General features: G+C 37.3%; 1 protein-coding gene across 1 annotated transcript; it reads left to right on the forward strand.

Annotated features, from left to right (window-relative positions):
* Positions 1-4538: 4538 nt before the first annotated feature.
* On the forward strand, positions 4539-25010 carry MRPS31 (mitochondrial ribosomal protein S31). The gene is made up of 7 exons (XM_020290414.2): positions 4539-4758; positions 8249-8536; positions 12037-12195; positions 13532-13672; positions 16867-16940; positions 21289-21432; positions 24712-25010. Exons 1-7 carry the CDS (start codon positions 4634-4636, stop codon positions 24939-24941), a joined length of 1161 nt encoding a protein of 386 aa, XP_020146003.2. The 5' UTR covers positions 4539-4633; the 3' UTR covers positions 24942-25010.
* The last annotated feature ends 1204 nt before the right edge of the window (positions 25011-26214 follow it).

The raw sequence follows: 26214 nt of genomic DNA on the forward strand, positions 1-26214 counted from the left end.
TTGTTACTTTGTATAATGTAGCCTGTTTTTAATATTTCTATATTATTATGAATACTATGGATAACATAGTTTTTCAGCTTTGTGAACCACTTATCATTGAATCCCATCTCTAACTGATTAGCTATCAATTGTCAAATGATCATTTATTCACAGAGTGCTTTGGAATGAAGGTAGTATTTACATAATGTGTGTAGGAGATGTGTGTTATAGGCAATTAACACTGTTGTCAAGGACTGCAGGTATCAGTCAACATGTGCTTCCAATATTTCATTCTGGCAGCTGAGCTGTCCTTTCCCAGTGGTCCTTCTGCACCCATGCAACCCCCCAGAGCAGGTCAGGTTCTCAGTACTGGACCCTCCTGTCTGCTCATCTTGCTCTGCAAACCTAGAATACTTATCTGTGTCTCAGGATAGCACCATTCCTAAACTCGCAGCCTGGTCTCATCCAAAGATATGCTATCGTTTGAAATATAGAAAAACTCTGTAACATCCAGTGCTAAGTATACTTACTGTTTTATATAATACAATTGCATGAAAAAGCAATACTATATTTTTACTTAGATTTCTGCCTCTGAATCATAGATTCAGGAGTTCTGCAGCACCATGAACTAGCTGTAAACAATATTCTCCTTATGTCTTACAATTCTTTCATTTTCTTCAGCACCTGCATGTAGAAATACATTAACATTCTTAAAAACAATAACAAAATATTGTCCTGAACTGTCTGATAAGGATGACTGATGAAAGTCCACTGTTAGGCCCAGAAGGAAGTAGTAACTGCTGAAAAACTTGGCTTTGATATTCTCTGGGACTGGCTACCATTGGCAATCAGAAGACATCCCTATGAAGAACAGTGTTTACTAACCCAGATAATTTAATAACCTCACTCAAAATTAGTTTCTGCACAGCTTCCTTGATTTTTAATAAACTTTCAAAAGATGTTTCTATTCCACCTTTCAATTTTTACTACAACAGGAGCAAACCCTTACATAGTGCTCACTCTGCAAGGCACTGTTATGAGCACTATTCCATATTTAACTCATTTAATCTTCACAGCGACCCTGTAAGGTAGGTGCTAACGTTACTCCCTTTTCCACAGTTAAGGCAACTGAAGCACAGAGAGGGTGAGAAAAACTTGCCCAGGGTCCTACGGAAATGGGCAGAACCTGGCTGTGTCTAGTACAACACCTGAGTGGTAGAGGTTTAGTGTGACTGCTTTACTCTTCATTTTCTTGCTTTTACTTTCTTGGGAGAAAATTTAAAATCATGTAAAAAAAAACAATACATTAGTGTTTTATTTCCCTAATTATGGAAATTTTCCCTAATTATGGAAATTACCATTTCCTCATTATGGGAAATTTGTGAGCCGTCTATGCAATGGGGCAACCTAACTTTGTCCCATAGTAGTACCAAGCCTCAGCCTCTTTCCCTGAGAACTGTCTCTGTGTATTAAGGAGGTAAGGAGAGCTATAAAATTAACTCCATAACACAGAGCTCGATATTCTTTTTTTTTTTTGGTTGACTTTGACATTTGCTTGGCATTGTCAACCACTCATGCTAAATGATGTCACCAGTAAATATTTGAAACTTCAAAAGGCAGAGTATTTTCTTCAGAATCCTATAAGCATCTGAAATTCATCTATGTATCAATTTAGATTACCTTGACATCAGCTCTAACATTAGTGTGTGATGGCAAATTTATTGCTACTTTTTCCAAAAAAGCTTATTTCTTATTTCACAAAATCAAGTTTGACAGCTCAAAGAAGTAATCTTGGAAACACAATTTTTTTTTTTTTTGGCCACAGCATCATTTCATTAAAGAATCTGAATAATTGTCACTATCATATTGGACATTGCAATGCAGTGACCTATACGTTTATTTTACCAGTACAAGGTTCACTCATGTGGACAACTCTATTATCACAGTATCAATAACCTCCCTTAAGCAGTCTCCTTGACCCCTTTCTCTATTCCATTTCTGACTTTAAACCATTTCAGTATGGTTTAAAGGGAAAGGAAATCAAGGACAAGAAGAAGAGTACTCCAAACCAGTCCATTTGTTACTCATTTATTATCCTGGTAAGGAATAGATGGAGGGGGAGGTGAGACAACTGACTGATTTAAAAAGTTACTTTGTGTACCACATGTACTCACCAGCAAATTGGTATTAACAGATCAATACCTAAGTGGACATATAGGAGTAACACTTATTAGGTGTTGGGAGGGTGGGAAGGGAGGAGGGGATGGGTATATACAACCAAATGAGTAAGATGTGCAACATTTGGGGGATGGACACGCTTGAAGCTCTTACTGGAGGGGGTGGGGGGGCATGGGCAATATATGTAACCTTAACACTTGTACCCCCATAATACGCTAAAATAAAAAAAATTTTTTTTAAAGTTACTTTGTGCTATGAATGATTCATACCAACTTTATATTCCACTACTATTGATGATTTGTGCTAGGGGTAGAGCTTTCAAAACATATAATAACAGAAGCTCTTTAATTTAAATAGTTCAGTCAACAGCTACAATCTTAATTTGAAATACATTCTAATTAAAATCACTATATGAGACATGTGACTAAAGTTTCCTTTGCCCTTTCTTAATGTCTTACCATACATACTCTTAGAAGCACAACTTTGCTTACACCGGGTCTTGGATGTTGTTAGTTGAACTTCAACATGTTGTCATTTCGGGCTGGAATGATGCCAAAGGAACACAAACATGCTATTGAGTGGGCGTGAGCACCTGGGAGAGAGACCAGCTTTGGAGTCGGAGGGCTCCTGGGCTGGCACCCACCAGCCAAATGATTCACTTAACTTCTCTGAGGCTCATTTTTCCCATTAGTAAATTGGGGATAAAAATCGTTGCTCTTCACGCCTGTAATCCTAGCACTCTGGGAGGCCGAGGAGGGCAGATTGCTCAAGGTCAGGAGTTCAAAACCAGCCTGAGCAAGAGCGAGACCCAGTCTCTACTATAAATAGAAAGAAATTAATTGGCCAACTAATAGATGTAGAAAAAATTAGCCGGGCATGGTGGTGCATCCCTGTAGTTCCAGCTACTCGGAAGGCTGAGGCAGCAGGATTGCTTGAGCCCAGGAGTTTGAGGTTGCTGTGAGCTAGGCTGATGCCATGGCACTCACTCTAGCCTGGGCAACAAAGCGAGACTCTGTCTCAAAAAAAAAAAAAATCGTTGCTCTGCTACCATGATTGTTATAATGATCAAACTAAATAATGTATATAGCAGTTCTTTACAAAATTTTATATAAATCAAAATATGAAGTTCTTAGAAGATCATCAAGATGGTCGGAAATTAAGCAAAGAGAAGCCATCAGAATAGGCTGATGAAGTGAATGGACTTAATTAAAAGTTTCCTAGGATGTTGTAGCAAGTCTCCAAAAATGGTTCCCTCATGAGCCGTACTTGCTGGTACTCAAAGGGAAGTATAGTCCCTTCCCCCTGAATCTGGGCTGGTCCTATAACTCATTTTGCACCAGTAGAATGCAAACTGGCTGCCCTGTAAGAAGTCCAAATACGCTGAGATGCCATGTTGTGAGGAAGCCAAAGCTAGCCAGGTAGAGAAGCCATGGGGTGCAGGTGGGGATGGAGATGCCCAACCAGCCCATTTCTTCTAGCTCTTCCAGCTGAGGCACCAGAAATGTGAGTGAAGAAACCATCTTGCACATCCAGCCCAGCCTACCTGCTTTCTGACAACAAGCACATGAGTACACCCAGATGAGGCCAATCACAAAACCAGGAGATAATAAATTGTTGTTTCAAGCTACTAAGTTTTAGGGTGTTTTTTTTGTGTGTGTAGCAATAGATAACTAGAATATAGGATGATTTTTTTTTTCATTTTCATGGAAGGCTTGTTGAGTTAATTAGTATATAATTTCATGGGACATCTAGAACAAAGTCACTGATCAATATCAGGAGTAATTTCAGTTGATTTCTGCTTCTTGCCAAAGGTGCATTATTTATAGAAAGTTCATTTCAAGGAAGCAGTGGGAAGAAAATGACTGGTGAGTCAATACCACAATAGAAAGTTAGAGGAGGAAAAACAGTTTCCACTTTCAGGCTTTATTTTTGCCATTCTCATAAACGATTGCTCTGGTCAATTGCACAAATTACAGTTTTTCAAAGGACAGACTTTTGAAATTATTTTTGGAATTTATCGAAGTCATTGTAGCTTAATTTATGGGGCAGCATGTCCCATGGTAACCTTTTTGCATCTCTTTGATGGCCATGGCTCATTTTGAGAACATGAATGCTGTGGACCCTTTCCCCAAAAACATCGCCCAATAGGGTCAGTTCCTTGCCTCATCTTACAGGCCCCATCAGCAGGTTCCGCTCCACTCTTCTGGCTGCGGGTCCGGGTACAGCCTCGCCCAGCGAGCAGTCGCCTTCTCAGATTGCACCTTTGGAATTGCGGAGCGGGCGGAGTCGCCTGGAGGCGACTGGCTGGACCCGGCCGCAGGCGAGTCTGGAACACAGTTACCAGGCCCTGTTGCCCACCGGAACGCAAAGGGAGAGGGACTCGCCAGGCTAAGCAACGGAAGAGAGCGCGGGGGACGTGTTTGGCAGGTGGACGAAGTGTTCCGGGTTCGTTTTTTGTCCAATTTGTTTCTCAGCGATGTTTCCTAGAGTCTCGACGCTCCTGCCAATTCGCCGCCTTTCCCGTCACCCTTTGTCGTCTGGAAGCCCGGAGGCATCGGTGGCTGCGCTTGTGCTACTCGCTGCTCCGCACAGAACGGTCAGGTAACGCATTTCAGCGCTGTTGACCCCGCAGGTCTTCAGACAGTCCCATCCCGCTTCCTGCACATTCAGTTATCAGTCTCCGATTTCCTGGAGTCAATGTTATTTTCTGCGGGATATTAGAAGCCATTGCTTTAAGTCTCAGGGGGGAAAAATTCCAGAAGGATAAGATGACTTGCCCAAGGTCATAGTGTGCCTAGACCGAGCTGCGATGACACGCCTGGTCTGCGGTCCTGTGCTATTCCTACTACACGCCGCGCCTTATTCCTCTTGTCCCTTTCTCCTCACTTTCTCCAAGCGAAGTTGTACCTTTTGTCTCATTTCCTGCCTCCTCCATTTATTCTTTAGTTTATTATTGAAAACTCTTACGAAGTGCCAGTACTGGTTATAAACCCCGAATAAGGCAGTCTTGTTATCATGAAGCATATAGTTCCACCAACTAGACAATTCTAGTGCGGTGTAATGAAGTAGTCGCTGAGACAGGTAGGTAAGCACAGAGTTCATTCAACAATTAATAGCTGGGGGAGCAAATAGGAACACCTGGCCATTATAGAAGAGGTTCAGGGTATCCTTTCTGGAAAAGAAGTCTGATAAATCTGAAGGAAGACCACTAGTTGGAGTTAGCCAGGAAAGGAATGGAGATGCACATACTTGGTTTTCTTATTTGTCTTCTGAAAACTTCAGGATTATGAAAACCTAAGTCTACTACATATGTTCCATGCGAAATTGGGGCCAGTTTGGTTAAGCACAGTGCTGAAGCAGGTTAGTAGCTGTGAGGATGGTGAAGATCAGCTGAATGGAGGAGAAAGATTGTATAGGCACAACTAGTAAAATGTGACATGATGAGATAATGGTAGAGTGGTTAGAGAGAGCAAAGATTTCAAGTGTCTGCGCTGGAGGGCTAAGATATTCTTAATGTTAACAGAAGAATGAGGAGCCAATTTTAGAGATTTTTAAGTATGTCATAGTTTTTAGAATACAAAAATATTAGTATCTATTTATGGTAGGGGGCCTGTTTAATACAGAAGTGTGAAAAATGGAAAGTCAGTCTGAGATGAGAACTTCTAAATGTGGTTTTGGATGTGTTGCAATTGTGCTGATGAGATGCTTTCAGTGCAAACAAACTCAGGTGGGAGGTCAGGACTAGAGTTTTATTATTTTAGTGTTCTGGAGTTACTACCTATACATGATTCCTTGTAGTAAATATAGATTGCTTTCTGTAGTGTGATAGCAGTCTTAGAAGAAAACTTTGTAGTCAAGGTTATATGTGAGATTCATTCCCCTGATTACCACCCTTCTGTTAAAATACCTTTAATGTTAACTTTCAGGTTTAAAACAATAGAGCATTTTCCTCAATTGGTTATATCATATATTGAAAATAATGAAGGTCCTATATACTGATTATGAGGATACTAGTTATCCATCATTTTTTGTTCTAATATTAAAGTGCCTGATGTGATAGCTTCTCACATTTTCATAAGCAGATTGAATATATTAATAGTTTGTGTTACCATTTTTTTTAAGTTATCATTTTCTCTTAATGTATCCCTAGACTGGTATTGCCAGTTGCTGGCTTTGAAAACTTGGTATAGTATTTAACCCAGGGATGCAGGATCTGATGCAGGATCTTGAGATCAGCTCATCAGAATCACCTGGGGTCTTAGTTAAAATGCAGATCCCTGAGCCCCATTCCAAATTTACAAACTAAGAATCTCAGTAATCTGTGTTTTGAGTAAGCTCCCTATGTGGTTTGTATAACCTCTAAAGGTTCAGAACAAAACTAACTTAACTTCTTTGAGCGGCAGTTTCTCCTGTAAAATGGGAATGATAAAACCTCCCCTATAAGATTGTAAGGATACAGGGGTGGGGAACCTGCGGCCTAAAGGCCACATGTGGCCCTCACGATCCCCAAGTGTGGCCCCTCAAGTGAATCCAAACTTCACAGAGCAAATCCCTTTATTAAAAGGATGTGTGCTGTAAAATTTGGATTAAGTCAAAAGGTCACATTCAGGGATCCAGAAGGATACATGTGGTCCTGAGGCCACAGCTTCCTTAACGTAACATAGACACTCAAATGTGGTTCTCTGACCAGTGGCAATAGCATCACCTTGGAGCTTCTTAGAAACACAGATTCTCCAGTCCCTCTCTAGAGCTACTGAATCAGAATTTTTTGGTGGGACCGATGACTCTGTGGTTTAGCAAGTAGCATGGATATTATGCATGTTAAAAGTTTGAGAAGCCTGTTAACTTCATAAAGGTGGGGACCATGAAATTCTTACTTAGTAATATATTGTCAGTGCCTGGTATAGTGCCCAGCACAGAGTAGATGTTCGCTATATTTAATGAATGACTTTTTATACATTATACCCTCTTACTGAAACTAGCACATTAATTAGTTTTTAAAGTTTTTCAATATGAAATATCAAAAGAGATTTTTAACTCCACAGAATAATATTAGATATTTGGGTTACTTAGAATTAGGAAATCTTTTGCACAGGTCCAAAACAGACATAATCATTTGTGTTGTTTTTCATGTATCTCATGAAGAGATTTAAAGAGTTATTATTATATTAAGAGCAAGGGCTTGACAGTTTTGGGTGTGAGAATAATAAATTGTCATTTATTAACCATATTAGTGTTTCTCAGCCTTTTATATGTCGGGGAATATATAGAAAGTATTTGTACTGACCCTGGGGTAAATGGAGGGAGGCAACAAACTTTGGACCACCAATAGCCCCAGGCTGCCCCACCCTGTCCCACCCAACCCAACCCAACCCAACCCAACCCAACCCAACCCAACCCAGCCAAGCCAAGCCACCCCAGGGACCAGGTGATCAGTATCTTAGCACACCTGTATCCATTTGTGGCACACTAATGTGCCTTAGGCCTTAGTGAGCTCTGAGCTGCATGACCTTGGGTAAGTTACTTCTTCGATTTTCAGTTTCCTTATCTGCAAAATGTGCACAATACCAACCTTATGGAGTTGATGTGGGTATGAGAAAATGTACATAAAATACGTTGCACAAGGCAAAGTACATAGTGTATGTTAGTAAATGGTAAATTACTGCCATTATGATTGTTAATAATTATAAAAAGCAAATGGAAGGGCTTGAATTTAAAAAATTTTTAAACGCATACCAGTTTTTTGTTATTGCTTTATTAGTTACTGCTAATAGATTGCAGTTACTGTTACTGCTTTATTTGTTACTGCTTTATTGGGCGGGATTAAAAAATGTATCTTTTATTTCTGCCCGCTTTCCTTTTTTTAAGGAATCCCAGGTGCACACAATTGGGTTAGTCATAATCCTTACTTCATGATGTATTGTCATCATTGCTTCATGCGTAGCCAGACATTATTTTTTTTCTTTCTTTGTATTTTGTATTTCGGTCACATCTTTGTATGTAACTGAACTGACAATGATAGTGTTACCATGGCTACATTATATTAGTTTGAATTGTATTTTTTTAATTTTTTCTTTAATGCATCTTTCAGGACAAAAAATAATATCCAAAGATATTTTGGCACTAACAGCGTGATCTGTAGCAAGAAAGATGAGCAGTCTGTTCCAACTGGTGAGATTTCCAAGGAGACTTCAGAGAGCAAAGACAAAGTAAAGGAAAAGACGAAAAAAGACTTGTTAGATATTATTAAGAGCATGAAAGTTGAATTAAACACAGTAAATGTACAAACAACAAAGCCGCCCAACAGAAGACCACTTAAAAGTTTGGAACCTACACTTGGCAGGTTTCAAAAAACTACAGAACATGCTCCAGACAAGAGGTAAATTGAATTGTAATTTGAATGTTCTTTGATACTAATTTTTGAAACCCCAGTTATGCTTTTTAAGTAAAAAATATTTCTAATTAGAATACTTGTGAGATAATGAATTAATGAAGGATAAATATCAGCTGGTAGACCAGGCAAGGTGGCTCACGCCTGTAATCCTAGCACTCTGGGAGGCCAAGGGTCAGGAGTTCAAAACCAACCTGAGCAAGAGCAAGACACTATCTCTACTAAAAATACAAAGAAACTAATTGGCCGACTAAAAATATATAGAAAATATTAGCCGGGCATGGTGGCGCATGCCTGTAGTCTCAGCTACTCAGGAGGCTGAGGCAGGAGGATTGCTTGAGCCCAGGAGTTTGAGGTTGCTGTGAGCTAGGCTGACACCATAGCACTCTAGCCAGGGCAACAGAGTGAGACTCCGTCTCACAAAAAAAGTATATCAGCTGGTAAACACAAGGACTCTAATAATTACTTGAGGAATGCTGTTATTATTTTGTTTTAAATAACAAGAGGATATCCTGTTATTCCATTCTCTACAATCTAGTAAATTACCAGTAAAGGTAATTTTTAAAACTGCTTTGCAATAGCTATGAATAAGACAAGCATAGAAATGTAAAAGGATTTCATACTTTGATTGCTTTGTAAGCTTTTTTACATTCTTGTTCCACTTTTCCACTTAAAACAAAATTGGAAATATTGGAGGGTGTACTATGTGTGTGATGTATGTAGAAGATATATGTTGGAACCTTCTATCAGTGGTCTTATGTTCAAAGAAGAGAGGCGTAATTCCTACAAAAGATTGGTGAATGAGGTACATTTTGGGGGGAGGGATTATTTTATTTCTGCCTGCTTTCCTTTTTTTAAGGAATCCAAGGTGCACACAATTGGGTTAGTCATAATCCTTACTTCATGATGTATTGTCATCATTGCTTCATGCGTAGCCAGACTTTATTTTTTGTCTTTCTTTGAATTATGTATTTCGGTTACATCTTTGTATGTAACTGAACTGCCAATGATAGGGTTACCATGGCTACATTACAAATAACCCCAAAACTCACTGGCATAAAACCACCATTTATTGTCGTCACAGCTTCTATGGAACAGCAATTTGGAGAGAATACAGGCTAGTCTGTGCTCCATGGTGCCTGGGGCTTCAGCTGGAAGACTTAGAAGTCTCAGGGCTAGAATCATCTGGTTTGCTCACTCACTGGCCTGGCAGTTGAAGCTGGCTGTCAGCTGAGACCTTAGCGGAGAGTATTAGCAGAAACACAGATGTGTGGCCTCTCTGTGTAGCCTGGGCGTTCTCACAGCATGGTGGCTGGGTTTCAGGAGCAAGTGTCTCAAGAGAAAGTGAGCCAAGAAGAAGTTGTATTTTTTTTTAATGACCTAGCCTTGGAAATCAGATTGGATATTGTCACCTTCAACCCTGTTCCACACTGATTTTTGTGGGGTGCTTGTTTTGTAATCACAGCAACTGCTGAGACCATCTTAACAAACATATGATATCAGCAAAAGAAATGCAGCAATATACAGTGGCCTTCTGTATTCTTGGGTTCTGCATCCTCAAATTCAACCAACCACAGATCGAAAGTATTTTTTTAAAAAACAATAAGTAACAATACAACAAATAAAAATAGTACTAATTAAAAAATACAGTATAACAACTGTTTACATAGCATTTATATTGTATTAGGTATTGTAAGTAATCTAGAGATCATTTAAACTCTATGGGAGGATTGCATTGGTTATATGCAAATACTATCCCATTCTATATAAGGAACGTGTGCATCCATCTGTGGCGAGGGTGCGGCCCTGGAAACAACACCCCCATGCTACCACCCCACCACCTACCCCTGCAGATACTGAGGAACAAAAGTAATGTTAAAACTGTGAACTGCCAGTCTATTTAGTTACTGGCAGATGTGGCCATATTTCTCTATGGTACCCCAGAGTGCCTTAGGGCACAGTTTAGGAACCAGGGTTCCAAGGGGAGAATGTGTGTCTCACAAAGTTTCCTCTGGTTTTGAGGGGAGGGAGATAGATTCCCCCTCTTGATGGGGTGTGGCAATGTTTTAGAAGAGCATGTGAGACCAGAAATATTGCTGTCTCTATTTTCTGAAAATATAACCTGCCTGACTTGGTAACCTGGTAACTGTAGAATGTCAGTTATGTTGCAGGCAGCATTGTCTTGACAAAATTTGACCCCTGATTGATAGATTGCATCCAGCCTGGAAGAACTGGAGGTACCTGGTGGGGACACCATACTTGGGACTTCCTTGAGTGGAGTTACTCTTGTTACTGCATGTCTCTCACAGGGACCTTGGAATCTCTGTATGTGATCTTGTTACAAGAGATATTGGCTCCTGTGTCTGCATGATGCAGATCTCATCTCCTAATTCTGGGATAACTCTGTGAAGTGTCACCCTCATAAACATGTGAGGACTCCCACTGAGATGGACACCCAAGGCTGCCTTGCTAGCTTGCTGTACTTCTATCTTTTATCTTCCTCAATACATGGGGCCAGGTGTGTCTGGTAGTCTTGTGGTCTGAATGTTTAGTGAAAAGTTTTTCTTATGAAAAATGTAAAACGTATGCAAAGTACACAAAATTGTGTAATGAACACTTTGTACCTGTCAGCTTCAACAATGACCAACATATTGTCATTCATGTATCATTTCCATCTCCTACTTGATGATGATGATTTATCACTCTTTTTTTTTAAGATAAAATTTACATAAAATGTACAAATCTCAGCTGTAGGATTTTGACAATGAAGAAGCCCATGTAACCCATGCACTTATGAAGACACTGAATCTTTCCCATTTCCATCTTCCTAGTTAGTAGCCTTCTGTCCTAAGGCATCTGCTGTTCTGATGTTTGTTTTATCTCAGATTAGTTTTGCCTGTTCTGGAACTTGATATAAATTGAATCATACAGTGTGTACTCTTTTGTGCCCAACTTCTTTCATTTGGTCTAATGTCTATGAGATTCATTCATGTTGTTGGTATGAGCTGAGTACAGTTCTATTGTATGGACATATCACAGTTTGTTTATCCATTGATAGACCTTTGGGTTGGTTCCAGTTTGGGGCCATTATGAATAAATCTTCTATGAACAGGTTAAGCACCTTTATGTAATATTTGCTTGCAATGTGTATTTTTAAAATTAAATGGCATGTAATTAAATATTCCACTAATTTATAATTTTTGAGCCTGATCCCTCACCTCTTCACCTTAACATATTGTTCTGATGAGTATTTTGCTTCAGTAAGTAGCCATTAACTTTAACTTTTAACATTTCAAAGTTTATATAAAACCGATAACTAATATTTGAGAATTTCTTGCTTTTGTTAGAAATTGAATTGAATGAATACTTTTTGGAATGAAAGAAAGTTTTCCCTCCCAAAATCATTTTACTTTTCAGTGAACTAATAATGGCATAATAAGAAATCCTTCTTTTTTTCTTTCTCATTTGTTTTTCATTTTCTTTTTCAGAAATGAGTCTCTGAGTCCTGAGTTGGTGGCAGCTGCATCTGCGGTTGCAGATTCTCTCCCCTTTGACAAGAAGGCAACCAAGTCAGACCTGCTCAGGCAGCTGCGACAGCACGAGGAAGACTCAAAGGCACAGAAAGATGGGGAGAGACCTAAAGTTAGGTAAGTGAATCAAATAGTTATGTCAGTAATGGTTATATCTCAAAGTAGGCCATTTTCAAGTAGCTGGTAATATAATACCACATAATATATACATTTATATATAAAATATACCTCATAAATAGAATTTTAGCAATTCGATTTTTTTAAAAAGTTATATCTTAAGTAAGATTGTAGTTTTTAAGAGACCAATTGAATGGTAAACTTTTCTTTTAGGAAGTTACATGGTTTCTTGTCCATGAAAAAGAAATGGTAAATTCAGTCATGTTATTAAAAATAAATAACAGAATAAGATAGCTTCCCTGAGAAAATTAATTTTTTTCATTAAATAGTTATTTGGTGTATGCACAATAACATTAAATAGTTATTTGGTGTATGCATAATAATCTTCAGGCCTGTTTCCTTCTCTTTCCTCTTAGTCTTACATTTGAGCTGACATCTTTCTACTTATCCTCTTCTCTCATTGCCTTATGCCAGGTTATACTGCTGCCGTCCACATATAGTAAGTAGTGGCACTGCTTCATTTTGGAGAGTGATCTATATCAGTCATTCTCAATGAGTGTGTGTAACAGTTTTATCTCAGGAAGTTAAAAAGAAAAAAATAGGCCAGGCACGGTGGCTCACACCTGTAATCCTAGCACTCTAGGAGGCCGAGGTGGGAGGATCACTCAAGGTCAGGAGTTCAAAACCAGCCTGAGCAAGAGCGAGACCCTGTCTTTACTAAAAAGAGAAAAAAATTAATTTTCCAACTAAAAATATATAGAAAAAAGTTAGCCGGACATGGTGGCACATGCCTGTAGTCCCAGCTACTCGGGAGGCTGAGGCAGCAGGATTGCTTGAGCCCAGGAGTTTGAGGTTGCTGTGAGCTAGGCTGACCCCACGGCACTCTAGCCAGGGCAACAGAGTGAGACTCTATCTCAAAAAAAAAAAAAAAGAAAGAAAGAAAAGAAAAAAATAAATACCTGTACTGTTAGTCAAGTGACTCAAGGCAACAAATAAAAATGGCTAAATCTAAACTTTAATTTACTTACTCAATGTAGATGGTAGGCATAGAGATACTGATTGTGCTTTCCTCTTAGCTTCTTTGGATGTTTCTTAATTTTTCAAAAGTGATACTTTTATGTTTTAAATGAAGATTTCTGAAGAACATCTTTAAAAGATAGAAGTAAACAAATCTCAGTAGTCTCTTATGTGAATGTTAACATGTGATATTTTTTATTTAAGCATAACTTTTTATGCTGTATTAGTGCATAAAAGTGAAATGGTAAATGATATCAATCTCCTGTTTAAGAAAGTTTATTACTGTTCTGTAGCCAATATACCGTTTTTATTATTTCAGTTTTGGTAACATAATATCAAATATGAAAGTTGCCAGATCTGCTACAGCCAGAGTTAGTACAAGACCAGAGCATCAGATTCAGTTTGATGAAGGAATGGACAATTATGTTGGCCAGGAGAAGACTGCTGATCTTAGAAGAAGGTATCAGGCTTTGTAGCCTATTGGATTTTGTTTGTGTGGTTTGTTTTTACATTAACTGTAGATTTACTTTATTGCTTGTGTATATTATTGCTGATGGGTGCCTAAACATTAGGAATGCATTTATAGCTGTGTGCTCACTCTCTGATACCATTTCCTAGAGAGAGAAAGATGTTCTGGATTTAGCAATCCTAGATTATTCCATACCTTAAATCAAAATGACCCTTGCCTCACATCTACCCATGCTGAATAGAGGTCCCCTGATTTAGAATAAGTGGAGCTTGCTGAATTCTGAACAGATAAACGTTTTGCAAGAAGCATTATTTTTTCATTCTGAATATAAATGCCTAATACTATGTATATGATATATCCTCTATATCTGTCTATGCAGTCATGTTACATCATACGTTGAGAGAAATAACCACCATTAAAAAAAAAAGGAGGCCGGGCGCGGTGGCTCACGCCTGTAATCCTAGCACTCTGGGAGGCCGAGGCGGGCGGATTGCTCGAGGTTGGGAGTTCGAAACCATCCTGAGCGAGACCCCGTCTCTACTAAAAATAGAAAGAAATTAATTGACCAACTAAAAATATATATACAAAAAATTAGCCGGGCATGGTGGCACATGCCTGTAGTCCCAGCTACTTGGGAGGCTGAGGCAGGAGGATCGCTTGAGCCCAGGAGTTTGAGGTTGCTGTGAGCTAGGCTGACGCCACGGCACTCACTCTAGCCTGGTCAACAAAAGTGAGACTCTGTCTCAAAAAAAAAAAAAGGAAAAATGTCCATATAATACCTTAAAGTGGCTAATAGATTATTTGTAGCAATTTGAATTTGCTAATTTGCTCTTAAAGATGCTGAGCCATGCCTTATGTAGTTATTTTATAATCAAAAGTTGTTCTGTATTTACTAGTTTCTCTTCTTTCTCTCCTTTGAACCCTGAGTAGAAGGAGGAACCAGATATTGGCATGGTCTGACAAAAACTAACATCTTTGTAGCAGGATGTGCTTGTAATTAGAGTATTTTCAATATGTTGTGTATTCCATGGATTTAAGTATAATCAGGAACTTGTGTTAACTCCTTCAAGGTGTTAAATTACTGATTTGTACAGAAAGACTGGCAAGGTGGTCAGTAGTTAATGTAGGAAATTCAAGAGATTATGGTGACTTTGGAAGATTATTTGAATTACTAATTTAAATTAATTTAATATCCATGATATATTATTGACTAAAGTAGAAAATGTACCTGGAGTTTTACCTAAGAATATTTAACGAATCAGTTAATCCTCAAGAAAATTTAATTGAGTCAGTTGGGTCTGCCATGATTCTATGCAACTACATCAGAATGGCATATAGTTTGATTTTTAATGATATTATTATATTGGCTGCCATTAAAGATTAGAAGGCGGCAAGGGAGAAGCTAAAAAAGTAGGAAAGGGGTTTCTGTGCATACAAGGACTGTGTTAAAAAGCCAGCTAAAGGGGAGTAAGGAAAAGCAGTGGTCATATGCCAAGTTGTTCACCCTGCTGTGACATGGGCAGGATTTGGGACACTAAGACAGCCCAGGCCTGGACTGATTCCTTCTGTTGGAGACTGACAGTTCACACAGGCCTGCCTTAGAATCTTGGCACTGGCACTAATTCTGTGACTGGGGCACCTTTTATCGCCTCCGCCAGTCTATTTCCTCATCTATAAAATGCTGAAAGTGGAACCTTGCTTAAATGGTTTTCTTGAGGAATAGAAAAGAAATACCTTCAGAAATATCTGTCTACAGATATCTATGCAAATATCTATCAGAAATATCTATCTACAGATATCTTTGTAAACTATCTATTATATAGTAGGTACGCAGCAAATGTTCGTTCCCTTTCTTTTTAGTACATTCCTCCATTACAATTCCATACTTTACTTCAGCATTCCCTCTTCATCGTAGGTTGTTTAGTCCATCATTCTATTTACCTGACACACAATTGAGGGATAAGAATGCAAGTCACTGAGGATAGTTTTGGAGCATAAAGGCCTTTGTTTACAAATACTTGGGAATCTGCTAGAGGAAAGTTTATATGATTTGAGATCACTTTAGTTAACTTTAGTATCACATTTGCATTTTTTTGAATTAGTTTCATTTAGTAGAAAAAAGTAATTTAGTCTGTAAAGGAGAATTCAAAATTATTTTAAAAATTAACCCTCCGTTTATAAACTGGTTTTTAATCTGCCAATAAATGTATTCAAGTAAATATGTGAATTGATGCATAAAGCAGTTGATTATCAAGTATACAAGAAAACATTACCTATTAACTTGACTTTTTTGTCAATTGTTAATTAAAAATAGTTATATAAAGACCGGGCGCGGTGGCTCACGCCTGTAATCCTAGCTCTTGGGAGGCCGAGGCGGGCGGATTGCTCAAGGTCAGGAGTTCAAAACCAGCCTGAGCAAGAGCGAGACCCCGTCTCTACTATAAATAGAAAGAAATTAATTGGCCAACTGATATATATATAAAAAAAAAAAAATTAGCCGGGCATGGTGGCGCATGCCTGTAGTCCCAGCTACTCGGGAGGCTGAGGCAGAAGGATCGCTCGAGCCCAGGAGTTTGAGGTTGCTGTGAGCTAGGCTGACGCCATGGCACTCACTCTAGCCTGGACAACAAAGCGAGACTCTGTCTCAAAAAAAAAAAAAAAAAAAAAAAATAGTTATATAAAGAAAGTTAATACTTATTTTTAAACTGCAGAATGATTGCTTTATAAGAGGGAATTTTTTGAATTATCTGTGGCATCTTTTATAATTATAATCTGTAATTAAACATTATACTATTTTCTGCCCTTAAAGACAAATGTTGATTTTAGTAGTTTCAATTTTAGCATATTATTATAGCTTTTTATAACATTGAGTTTTCTATGATGTTAATACTAAAGATATCAAATAAAGAGTATGACAAATTAAACTAATCTTTTCAATTAGGTATTTTGGAAATTAAACCACTGTAACTGCTTTGTTGTTTAGTGAAGCAAAAATTCAATTGCATATGTTCCTGTTTTTAGTTACTGGTGTTAAAAATATGGTAATTTAGCTAAAATATCTTGTGTGGGTCAATGAAATTATTTTTAATTTCTATATAGAATATTTCATGTAAAAATTTTCTCATATTTTGTTGACAGTTTATAAATATATTCATTAAAATATTTTTTCTTTTATTTGTTCTTAGGAAAGATTTATTCAAGGGGAAGAGACTTGATATTTTTGACATTAAGGCAGTTACTGAAGAAGCACCTGAAACAGGTTTGTTAAGGAAAAAAAACACTTTCTCAGATGGAGAAACATTCCTTCTTTCAAAGATGTTGTTAGTATTTTGATGATATAATGGCTGAATATTTTAATATTCCATCTCATCATTGGCCTGGATTCTGCTTATGAATTAATGTAGTTGTCAACATTGCTAGTCTTGGTCAAGTTTCTTCCTTGAAATGTTGCATTCTGTGAGACAATGGGAGGTAAATACTACCAGCTGTATGAATCCAAAGGTATAGATTAGCTGTTAATTTGGGTCAGAATATTAGTAATCACCTACCATTTACAATGCATCTTTGTGCTATTACATAAAGATAAGCTATGGTTCCTGCTCCTCAGCAGTTTCCTGTCTAGGGGAGGAGGTAGCATTTATAGAAATGACTTATTGAAGTGATATAGTGATAGTTCAGGAGATGGGAAGAACATTTGGGGAATATATTTAATAGACTTGTAGTGTTTTCTCCTTCATGGTTACTCTTTGTTCTCTATTCTTCCCCTTTTCCTCTTTGGGTAAGAAGTCAAATCCTTCAAATTTGCCATTTTAATTCCGAAAGAGAAATAAGAGTGTCCTCTTACTTGCTATTAAATTTGGCTTACTGATAAGAGAAACGAAGAAACTCAATACAAATGGTCTCCAGCTTATAAGTGATGAGCATTTCGGAAGAATGGAAGTTAGCTTTTTGGATGTTGGTAGAAATAATGTTGTGTGTGATAGGCCTAGGCCAGCCTCCAGTGGCTCACTTAATCTTTCTACCTGTTACTTATCTAAACTTCTGATTTTCTGACTGTTCAGTAACTCCTTGATATTAAGGTTAGGTCTCACTCATGTTTGTGTACCCTGTACCACCTAGTCAAGTGGCTTATAGATGACAGAAATTAGTTATCTTTTTTTTTTTTGAGACAGAGTCTCACTCTGTTGCCTGGGCTAGAGTGCCGTGGCATCAGCCTAGCTCACAGCAACCTCAAACTCCTGGACTCAAGTGATCCTTCTGCCTCAGCCTCCCGAGTAGCTGGGACTACAGGCATGCGCCACCATGCCCGGCTAATTTTTTCTATATATTTTTAGTTAGCCAATTAAATTCTTTCTATCTTTTAGTAGAGACGGGGTCTTGCTCTTGCTTAGGCTGGTTTCGAACTCCTGACCTTGAGCAATCCTCTCGCCTCGGCCTCCCAGAGTGCTAGGATTACAGGCATGAGCCACTGTGCCCTGCTGTGGAATTAGTTATCGTGAATCTTAAATTCTTCTTTGAATAAACTGAGCTGTATAATATCTCTCCATAGGAAAGGAGTTAATTCAGTCAGTGTTTCCTCATGTGAACTGAAAGTGAAGCTAAAAGAGCAACCCCCTTCTTGTATTGTGAAAACTGCATTCTATTGTGTATGAGGAAAGCCAAATACATAATGCAAAGGCATGAAGAATGAATCACCTCTCCTCTATTTGAGTGGTACCTGTTAAGCTTGCTTCAAAACGGAATTTATTATTAGAGCAGCTGCTATTATCTAGCCAAAAGAGAAACTTGGAATCTTTAAGGAGACAGCTTACTTTTTATTTATTTATTTGAGACAGAGTCTCACTGTGTTGCCCAGGCTAGAGTGCCATGGCATCAGCCTAGCTCACAGCAACCTCAAACTCCTGGGTTCAACCGATCCTTCTGCCTCAGCCTCCCAAGTAGCTGGGACTACAGGCATGTGCCACCATGCCCGGCTAATTTTTTCTGTATATTTTTAGCTGTCCAATTAATTCCTTTTCTATTTTTAGTAGAGACGGGGTCCTGCTCTTGCTTAGGCTGGTCCCGAACTCCTGAACTCAAACGATCCACCCATTTTGGCCTCCCAGAATGCTAGGATTACATGCGTGAGCCACTGCGCCCGGCCGAGATAGCTTACTTTTTAAAATCAAAAATCTTGTTCCTAAAATTGAAATTAGCTGGCAAGGAAGGACTTAAGTTTTGTGTATTTTATAAAATAATATAAAATGATTATACTCTAAAGAGAAAATAGCACACAAATTTACGCGATAATTTACTTATGAAGGTACTATTTTAATAAGCTATATTTGCATGAGTCTAAAGACTGTCTTTTGTTCCCAATTAAATACAAGAATAGCAGTAATGTGGAAACTTAAATTTAGCAATTATACACTGCTGTTTTCCTACCACCTATAATAATGCCTGAAGTATAGCTGACATTCAGTAATTACTTACTGACTTGAGTTCTTCTGTCCTGTGATTTCCATGTCTGGTTCCCCAGTAAGTTCTTACCACTACTGCAAAGGATATAGTCATAGGCCCTACTGGTTATCCTAGTATAACCTAGAGTCAACAGGCAATGTAGCCTAATCAGGCTTACACTTACAGCTTAATTAAGTTATCTTGCTATTGGGACTGCTCTGTAAATATGACTGATTTCAGTCTAACTGTTGTGATCTTTTCTCAGTATCCAATGGTCTAGGCCAATATACTTAAAATGCACCAGTCAGTGTGTGGCTAGACACATTCCTGCACATAAAGGCTCATAGAAACAGATTCAGAAAAAGCAAAATAGATAAAGCTTACCTAGATAGAAGAGTAAATGAGCTGCTTATTGGGATGTTTCAGTGGGATTGACAAAAGTAGATAAAAAGGTAAGCTGGAGAATAAATCATATGTGTTCTATGCCTTTAACCCAGGAATTTTGTACCTAGGAATTTATTCTAAGGAAATAATTATAGATATGTGCAAAAGTGCAACTAACTATAAGGAGATTCATTACTACAGTGTTTAAAAGAGAAAATATGTAAATGATCAAAATATCCAACAATAGGGGGTTAATTGTAATATAGCTATTAAGTGGGGAAAAAACAGGTCACCAAACTATTTGATCCTGTTTTATTTAAAAAATCAAAATCACACTGAAATAAAGATCAAAAAAGTTTGAAAAAATAAGTAAGGAATAAAATTCTAGGGGAAAGAGTAGCTATTGATAATTCATTTTTTTTTCCAGCTTTATGAAAGTATAATTTACGTGCAACAAATTATACACATTCAAGTTGTGTGATTCAGTGAGTTTTGACATATATATCCATGAAATTGCCAGTCAAGATGGTGAACGTTTCCATTACCGACTAAAGTTTCCTTGTGTCCTTTTGTCACACACATGCGCGCACACACACACACACAGTCTTCAGGCAACCACTGATCTGCATTCTGTGACAATAGATTAGTTTGCATCTCTTAGAATTTTATATAACTGAAATTAAACAGTATGTACTCTTTTGTGGCTGGCTTCTTTCAGTCCACATACTGGTTTGAGATTTATCCATGCAGTTGCATGTACCAGTAATTCATTTTTATTACTAAGTAGTATTATAATTATGTGAATGTGTTACATTTTTGTATCCATTCACCTGTGAATGGACATTTAGGTTGTTTCCCAAATTACAACCCGAATTTGGCTACTACAGAGAAAGCTGCCGTGAGCTTTCCTATATAAGTCTTTGTGTGGACGTGTGTTGTCTTTTCTCTTGGGTGAATATCCAGGAGTGAAAAGGCTGTGTTGAAAAATAGGGGTAGTCTTAACTCTTTAAGAAGCTATCAAACTTTTTCCAAGGTAGTTAATACCATTTTACATTCCCAGCAACAGTGACTGATGGGAATATGACTCATTCTTGAAAAGATGTCTTAAATTTCAAAAGTAAATAAATGATTGAAACATGTAGTATGATGGTGGTAATAAGGCAACATAATACCTTACTAATTGGATTGGTTGTGAGGATTAAAGGAACTAACACATAAACAGCATTGAAGTACCAAGGAAGTGCTAAGTATCCATAAGTGGATAATAATAATATCATTAATATTAGTCTGTTAGTTTAATTTCTGTGGGCTTTTATAGTCATATATTAGTACTAGTTTTGACAGACTAAAATAAACAGGCTAGACTTTACAGATCAAAGTCACATGTTGTATAAAAAAATACATCAAGGCTGGGCGCAGTGGCTCACGCCTGTAATCCTAGCACTCTGGGAGGCCGAGGCGGGTGGATAGCTCAAGGTCAGGAGTTCGAAAAAATACATTCATAAAAAGACCCTTAAGCAATTATCAAATTTCTTTTTTCCTGTCCAGTCAAGGGGGCAGTGATTACCTGGCAGTTGTAGTAAAACAAACATTAAGCTTGCCATTATTATAGTCTTTACATATCATTTTTGTTGGCAGTTTTAGCACTCAGTAACGTTTTATTAATACTGTTTAATTGGGTCAAGGTCTGAAAGTATATGATCAATTCAGAGTTGATTATAACATTTTTTAAAAGAAGATATCTACGCTGACTTCTGCTTATGTGAAATGCTTTTATTATACAGACACCTCACCTTCACTTTGGGATGTGGAATTTGCCAAGCAGTTAGCCACAGTAAACGAACAGCCCTTTCGGAATGAGTTTGAAGAGATGATCCAGTGGACTAAAGAGGGCAAACTGTGGGAGTTCCCTATTAACAATGAAGCAGGTAAGTATTAACTTCAAAGGTTTATAAAATTTATTGATTGACATTATTTCTGCCAGATTTTCAATTTTAGAGTCTAGATATGTACCTGAATTTTAGAACACTGTATAGATATCTTCATGGTATCCTAAAAGAAATCTAACAGTGATTTTTTAAAAAGAATTAGTGTTTCACTGAATTCTAGAAATTTGATAAGGAAAATGAAGAAATAAAATTACATGGCAAAAATGCACCATGAATTTCTATGACATAAAAGGGGTGAGAACTGCAAATGGTAACAGTTTTCTAGTTGCTAAGCAGGATATTACTTAGTGAGTTTTCTAATCCATTAAATATTGGGTATGAGATTCTACCTAAATTTGGAGAACATTTCAACTTGTAAAGACTTATGCTTGTGTCCTTTAGTCATAAAACCATTGTATTAATGAGATACAAGGTGTGGCTGAGTATAAAATTTGAGATTGGAAATAGTTTCATTTCATAATTGTGAAGCCATTGCTCCATTGTCTTATGCTGTTGAGAATGTTTTTGCCATTCTTCCATTTTTATCCCGGATTCTTCTATGATTTATCTTCTTTGATAATTTTTAGCATCTTCTCATCATAATATTCATAAGTTTCAGGGTGATGATCCCTGCTAAGGGATTTTATTTGTTTAAAATAATTATTCTAGGTATCACTGAGTTCTTTTAATTTGGGAACTTTATTTTTCTGTTCTGGGCAAATTTTCTTATGTCATTTATTTGATAATCTAGGCCTCTAATAATTTTGTTTATTTTTTTCTTGTCTTGTTTGTTTCATGCCCTGGAAATACTCCTCAACTTTTATCTTATATCCTTTCTGTTGGGTTTTTGTTTATGCTATCATATTTTTAACTTATAAATTTTTGTTGTTCTTGGTATTAATTACTTTGCTTCTGCTACCTACCTATTAGTTTCCTTTTCTTTTGGAGTTTGTGTTGGGTTAACACTAGCTGCTATTTCACTGAGATCCCATTGATGCAGTGGTTCAAACAGGATTGAAATTAATTTGATATTGTATATTTATTCAAGTTCCAGATCAGTAAACAGCTGTGTGTACACAATTATTCTAGGATCCAGGTTTCTTCCATCTTATTTATCTTCCCTCTGTAGGGCATTTTTCTGATCTGCATGATAAAAGATAAATCACAGGCATATTGTGCTCAGGCTTCAGGAAGGGGGAAGATGACATAGTGTAAGCAATTTTACTGTTACACGTTGCCACTGTTCAGATTCCACTGGTAAAGATTTAATAACATGTCCAAGGCTAACTCAAAAGGGGCTGGAAAATATAATATTGTTGAACAGCCACATAAAGGTTTTTAATTCTTTTACCATGGTAAAAAGGGAAAATGGGTTTTGATATTAATAGAGAGGTATCAGTTTCTGCCAAGGTGTCTGTCACTTATGTTAGAGAATTTCTTAAAATGTCTGCTGTTCTGAAATCCAGATTCAAACTGAGACCCAAAAGAAAAATGTCTGCTGTTCTTTGTATGTTTGTTTATGCTTTAGAAGAAGGCCATGAAAAGCTCTTTATTAGATGTGTATGAATGGGTGGGACTTGTCCACTGGTGGCTTCATTTCAGAGGATTTGGGTCTTCATATAGTAACTCCCCTAACTGCATATTTATAATTCTTCTCACTGAGTTTCTCCAGTGAGACATCTTCCAACCACCTGACTTGATATCATAGGCCGCAGCGGCTGTGCTCTGAGAACTGGCTGGGGAAAGGGACTGGAGGCGAGGGGGTGTCTCACCATTCAGCATACAGGCTTTCATTTACTCCTCTTATCAATCCAGTGACTTATCTCCTCTTTCCACTTCAATTTCTCCAGAAAGTAAACTGTCCATCTCCTCTGAGAATGGATGAGGATAGTCATCTGAAGGTGCAGCTGGGAGATGGGACATGGGAGATCTTACTATTCCCTGAACCAATTTTCAATTAATCCTCCCGGGGTTTGCCCTTTATCCCTATTCCTAACTTCAGGAGTACTTTGTGCTTCTATTTCCTGAAGCCTTTTGAAGCCTGTTTGCTTCTTACTATCTTCCCCTTTTACAGGTATTTAGGTTTTAGCCTCTTCTGCTCTGCTAAGTCAGTTACTACTCAGATGTGCACTTTTCATCTTCTAAAATGTTGCTATCTCCTGTCCATTATTGTTTCTTTTTCTTTTCTCTTTGTGCTTTTATGCTTTTTATTTCTTTTACTGCCATTTGGTAGGAGGGAGCAGAGATTTAAGCATGGATTCAGTTTGTCACATATTACCTAGAAGTCCTTGCTTACTTTTAACTCTGTTTAGAATGTCTTTAGTGAATAGAGATTTAATTTATACATAAATCTGTTAGCCTTTTTCTGTTTAATCCATCTAGAACTTATTTTTGTATATAGTATACTCTGTTTATCACCTTTTTTCCTTTGCTTTATATGTGTTAAAACCACTTGACTCTCATTCGTTCATTGGTTGATTCAGGAAGGATCTATTATTCATTATGCCCTCCTGCAGCATTCTAAATTAAAAAGACTATTGATCTACTTTCTCTGATATTCATATAGCAGATCATGGTTTTTTTTAAAAAAACTTATGTAACCAAGATAAATCTTTTTCTGTGCTTTTTACTTTCTATCTATATTGTGTTTGAAGTGAATTTCTTATAGACATCATATGGTTGGATCATGTTTTTCTGTCCACTGTGCCAATCTCCGTCTTTTGATTAGTGTATTTAGAACAGTTACATTTAAAGTAATTATTGATTTGTTAGGATTTAAGTCTCCCATTTTATTGTTTGTTTTCTGTTCATTTTCTCTATTTCTTAATCCTTTTTTTGTCTTTTCTTGGCTTCCTGTGAGCTGCTTGGAACATTTTTCATGATTTCATCTTGTTTTATTTATGTATTTTTAAATATAGTTTGCATCGTTTCTTAGTGGTTACCATATTTATTAAAATATTCATTAGCAATAATTGCTGCTACATTTTGAACATTTATAGTATGTTAGACATTATAAAAGATCTTTATATGCTTTGTGTCTATTTAATCTTTACAAAATCCCCAGTAAGTTGCTATTCTAATCCTCATATTAGACCTGAGGAAACTGATGCCCAGAGAAGTTAGTTAATTTATCCACAGTCACAGTTGTTAAATTAGTAGGCAAACCTAGGTCTAACTCCAAAGTTCATGCCTCTGACTGTAATATTATGGTACCTCATTAATATTTTATGATGTAGGCTTTATATATAAAATTATAATGTGTTTTGTCTCATTTCCCAGGTTTTGATGATGATGGTTCAGAATTTCATGAACATATATTTCTGGATAAATACCTGGAGGGTTTTCCAAAGCAAGGACCAATTCGCCACTTCATGGAGCTGGTGATGTGTGGCCTTTCTAAAAACCCATATCTGAGTGTTAAACAGAAGGTTGAGCACATAGAGTGGTTTAGAAATTATTTTAATGAAAAAAGAGACATTCTAAAAGAAAGCAACGTACAGCTCAATTAAGACCATGGACATTTTTATTTCAAACTGTTAGAGATGGATGTTACAACAAAATAAAATAATTTTACTAGAGTTTTTCTCTATTATGTTAATTATTACATCTGATTTGACTGGTATAAATGTTAAATTGTTTAAAAAATATGGTAACTGAAAAATATTCTTGCATGGAGAAAAATCATCAGTGTTCATAGGATCAAAAGTATATCTAAGAATTAGTAATAGGTTTAAGAACACTGCCCCTAACCTTTTTCTCATTCAGTGACCATACTTCTTTGAAATACAATATGATTACGACCCATATGTCTGATGATACCAGAGTACCATATTATGATAGTTGAGATGATTTATAGACAGATTTATATGCACAGAATATATATGCTTATATATACATATTTATATTCAGACGTATTTCACACTAAATTAACTACTCTTGCCTAAGTTTGGGTAATAATAAAGAGGTAATGTTACCGAAAGCTCAACTATACCTGTCCGTGAGGCCAAAGAAGAACAAGAACAAGCGGTTTGAGGAGAAAGGAAAGACAGTTTACTTTGCCGGCAAAAGAGGGAAATTTTGGCAGATCTTCTTGTCTCAAAATCCAAATTTTTCCTCAACATTCCAGCAATTAATGTTCAACTGTAGTTGATGATTCTGATCATCCCATCTCTGCCCAGGATCTCCCTTTACCAGGTAGGGCTGGGCTATCTCCTGTGGCACAAATAAACAAAGGACTTACCTGCCCTTCCCAACCACTGGCCAAAATGATACAGGCGTTAGTTCTCAAAAAGGACTGAAGGATGTTTTAAGGAGACAGAAAATATTTTTTCCATTTTTCCCAGGCCATTGCATCTGTTACAGTAATCTTGTACAAATAAAGAGTTTATTCTAATCCCTTCTAGTACTTTAGATCTTCATGACTTAGTTAGAACTATTTATTTTCCATTATCATGCCGAGCAATGTGACTCAACCTCCATATGATACAAAAGTTTGAGGATTCTTAAAAAAACTCAAAACACAATTTAGTTTACAGTGGCCCCAAGATAGTAGCATTTCAGGTCTCTGGCTCAAGGCCACAAAAATCATGTGATGGAATCCACTGAATCCCCAGGCTTCAGATTGCAAAACACACAAGGAAGCAGAGAACCATGAATGTATACCAGCAGAAACAAGACAACAGAATCAGACTTGTAAAGCCTCTGAATATTGGGCTTATCAGAGTCAGAATGTAAAGTATGTGTAAGATAGACTAAGCAGGGCACTTCAAAAGTGACCAAGTG

Source organism: Microcebus murinus, chromosome 13 (genome assembly GCF_040939455.1).
Source record: "Microcebus murinus isolate Inina chromosome 13, M.murinus_Inina_mat1.0, whole genome shotgun sequence".
Lineage (NCBI taxonomy): Eukaryota > Metazoa > Chordata > Mammalia > Primates > Cheirogaleidae > Microcebus > Microcebus murinus.

Excerpts from the sequence above, each read along its gene's own strand:
- MRPS31 (XM_020290414.2), top strand. The coding sequence starts at position 4,634 with ATGTTTCCTAGAGTCTCGACGCTCCTGCCAATTCGCCGCCTTTCCCGT. Across the intron at positions 4,759-8,248 it reads GCTCCGCACAGAACGGTCAG|GACAAAAAATAATATCCAAA; the intron begins GTAACGCATTTC and ends TGCATCTTTCAG. Across the intron at positions 21,433-24,711 it reads CCCTATTAACAATGAAGCAG|GTTTTGATGATGATGGTTCA; the intron begins GTAAGTATTAAC and ends CTCATTTCCCAG.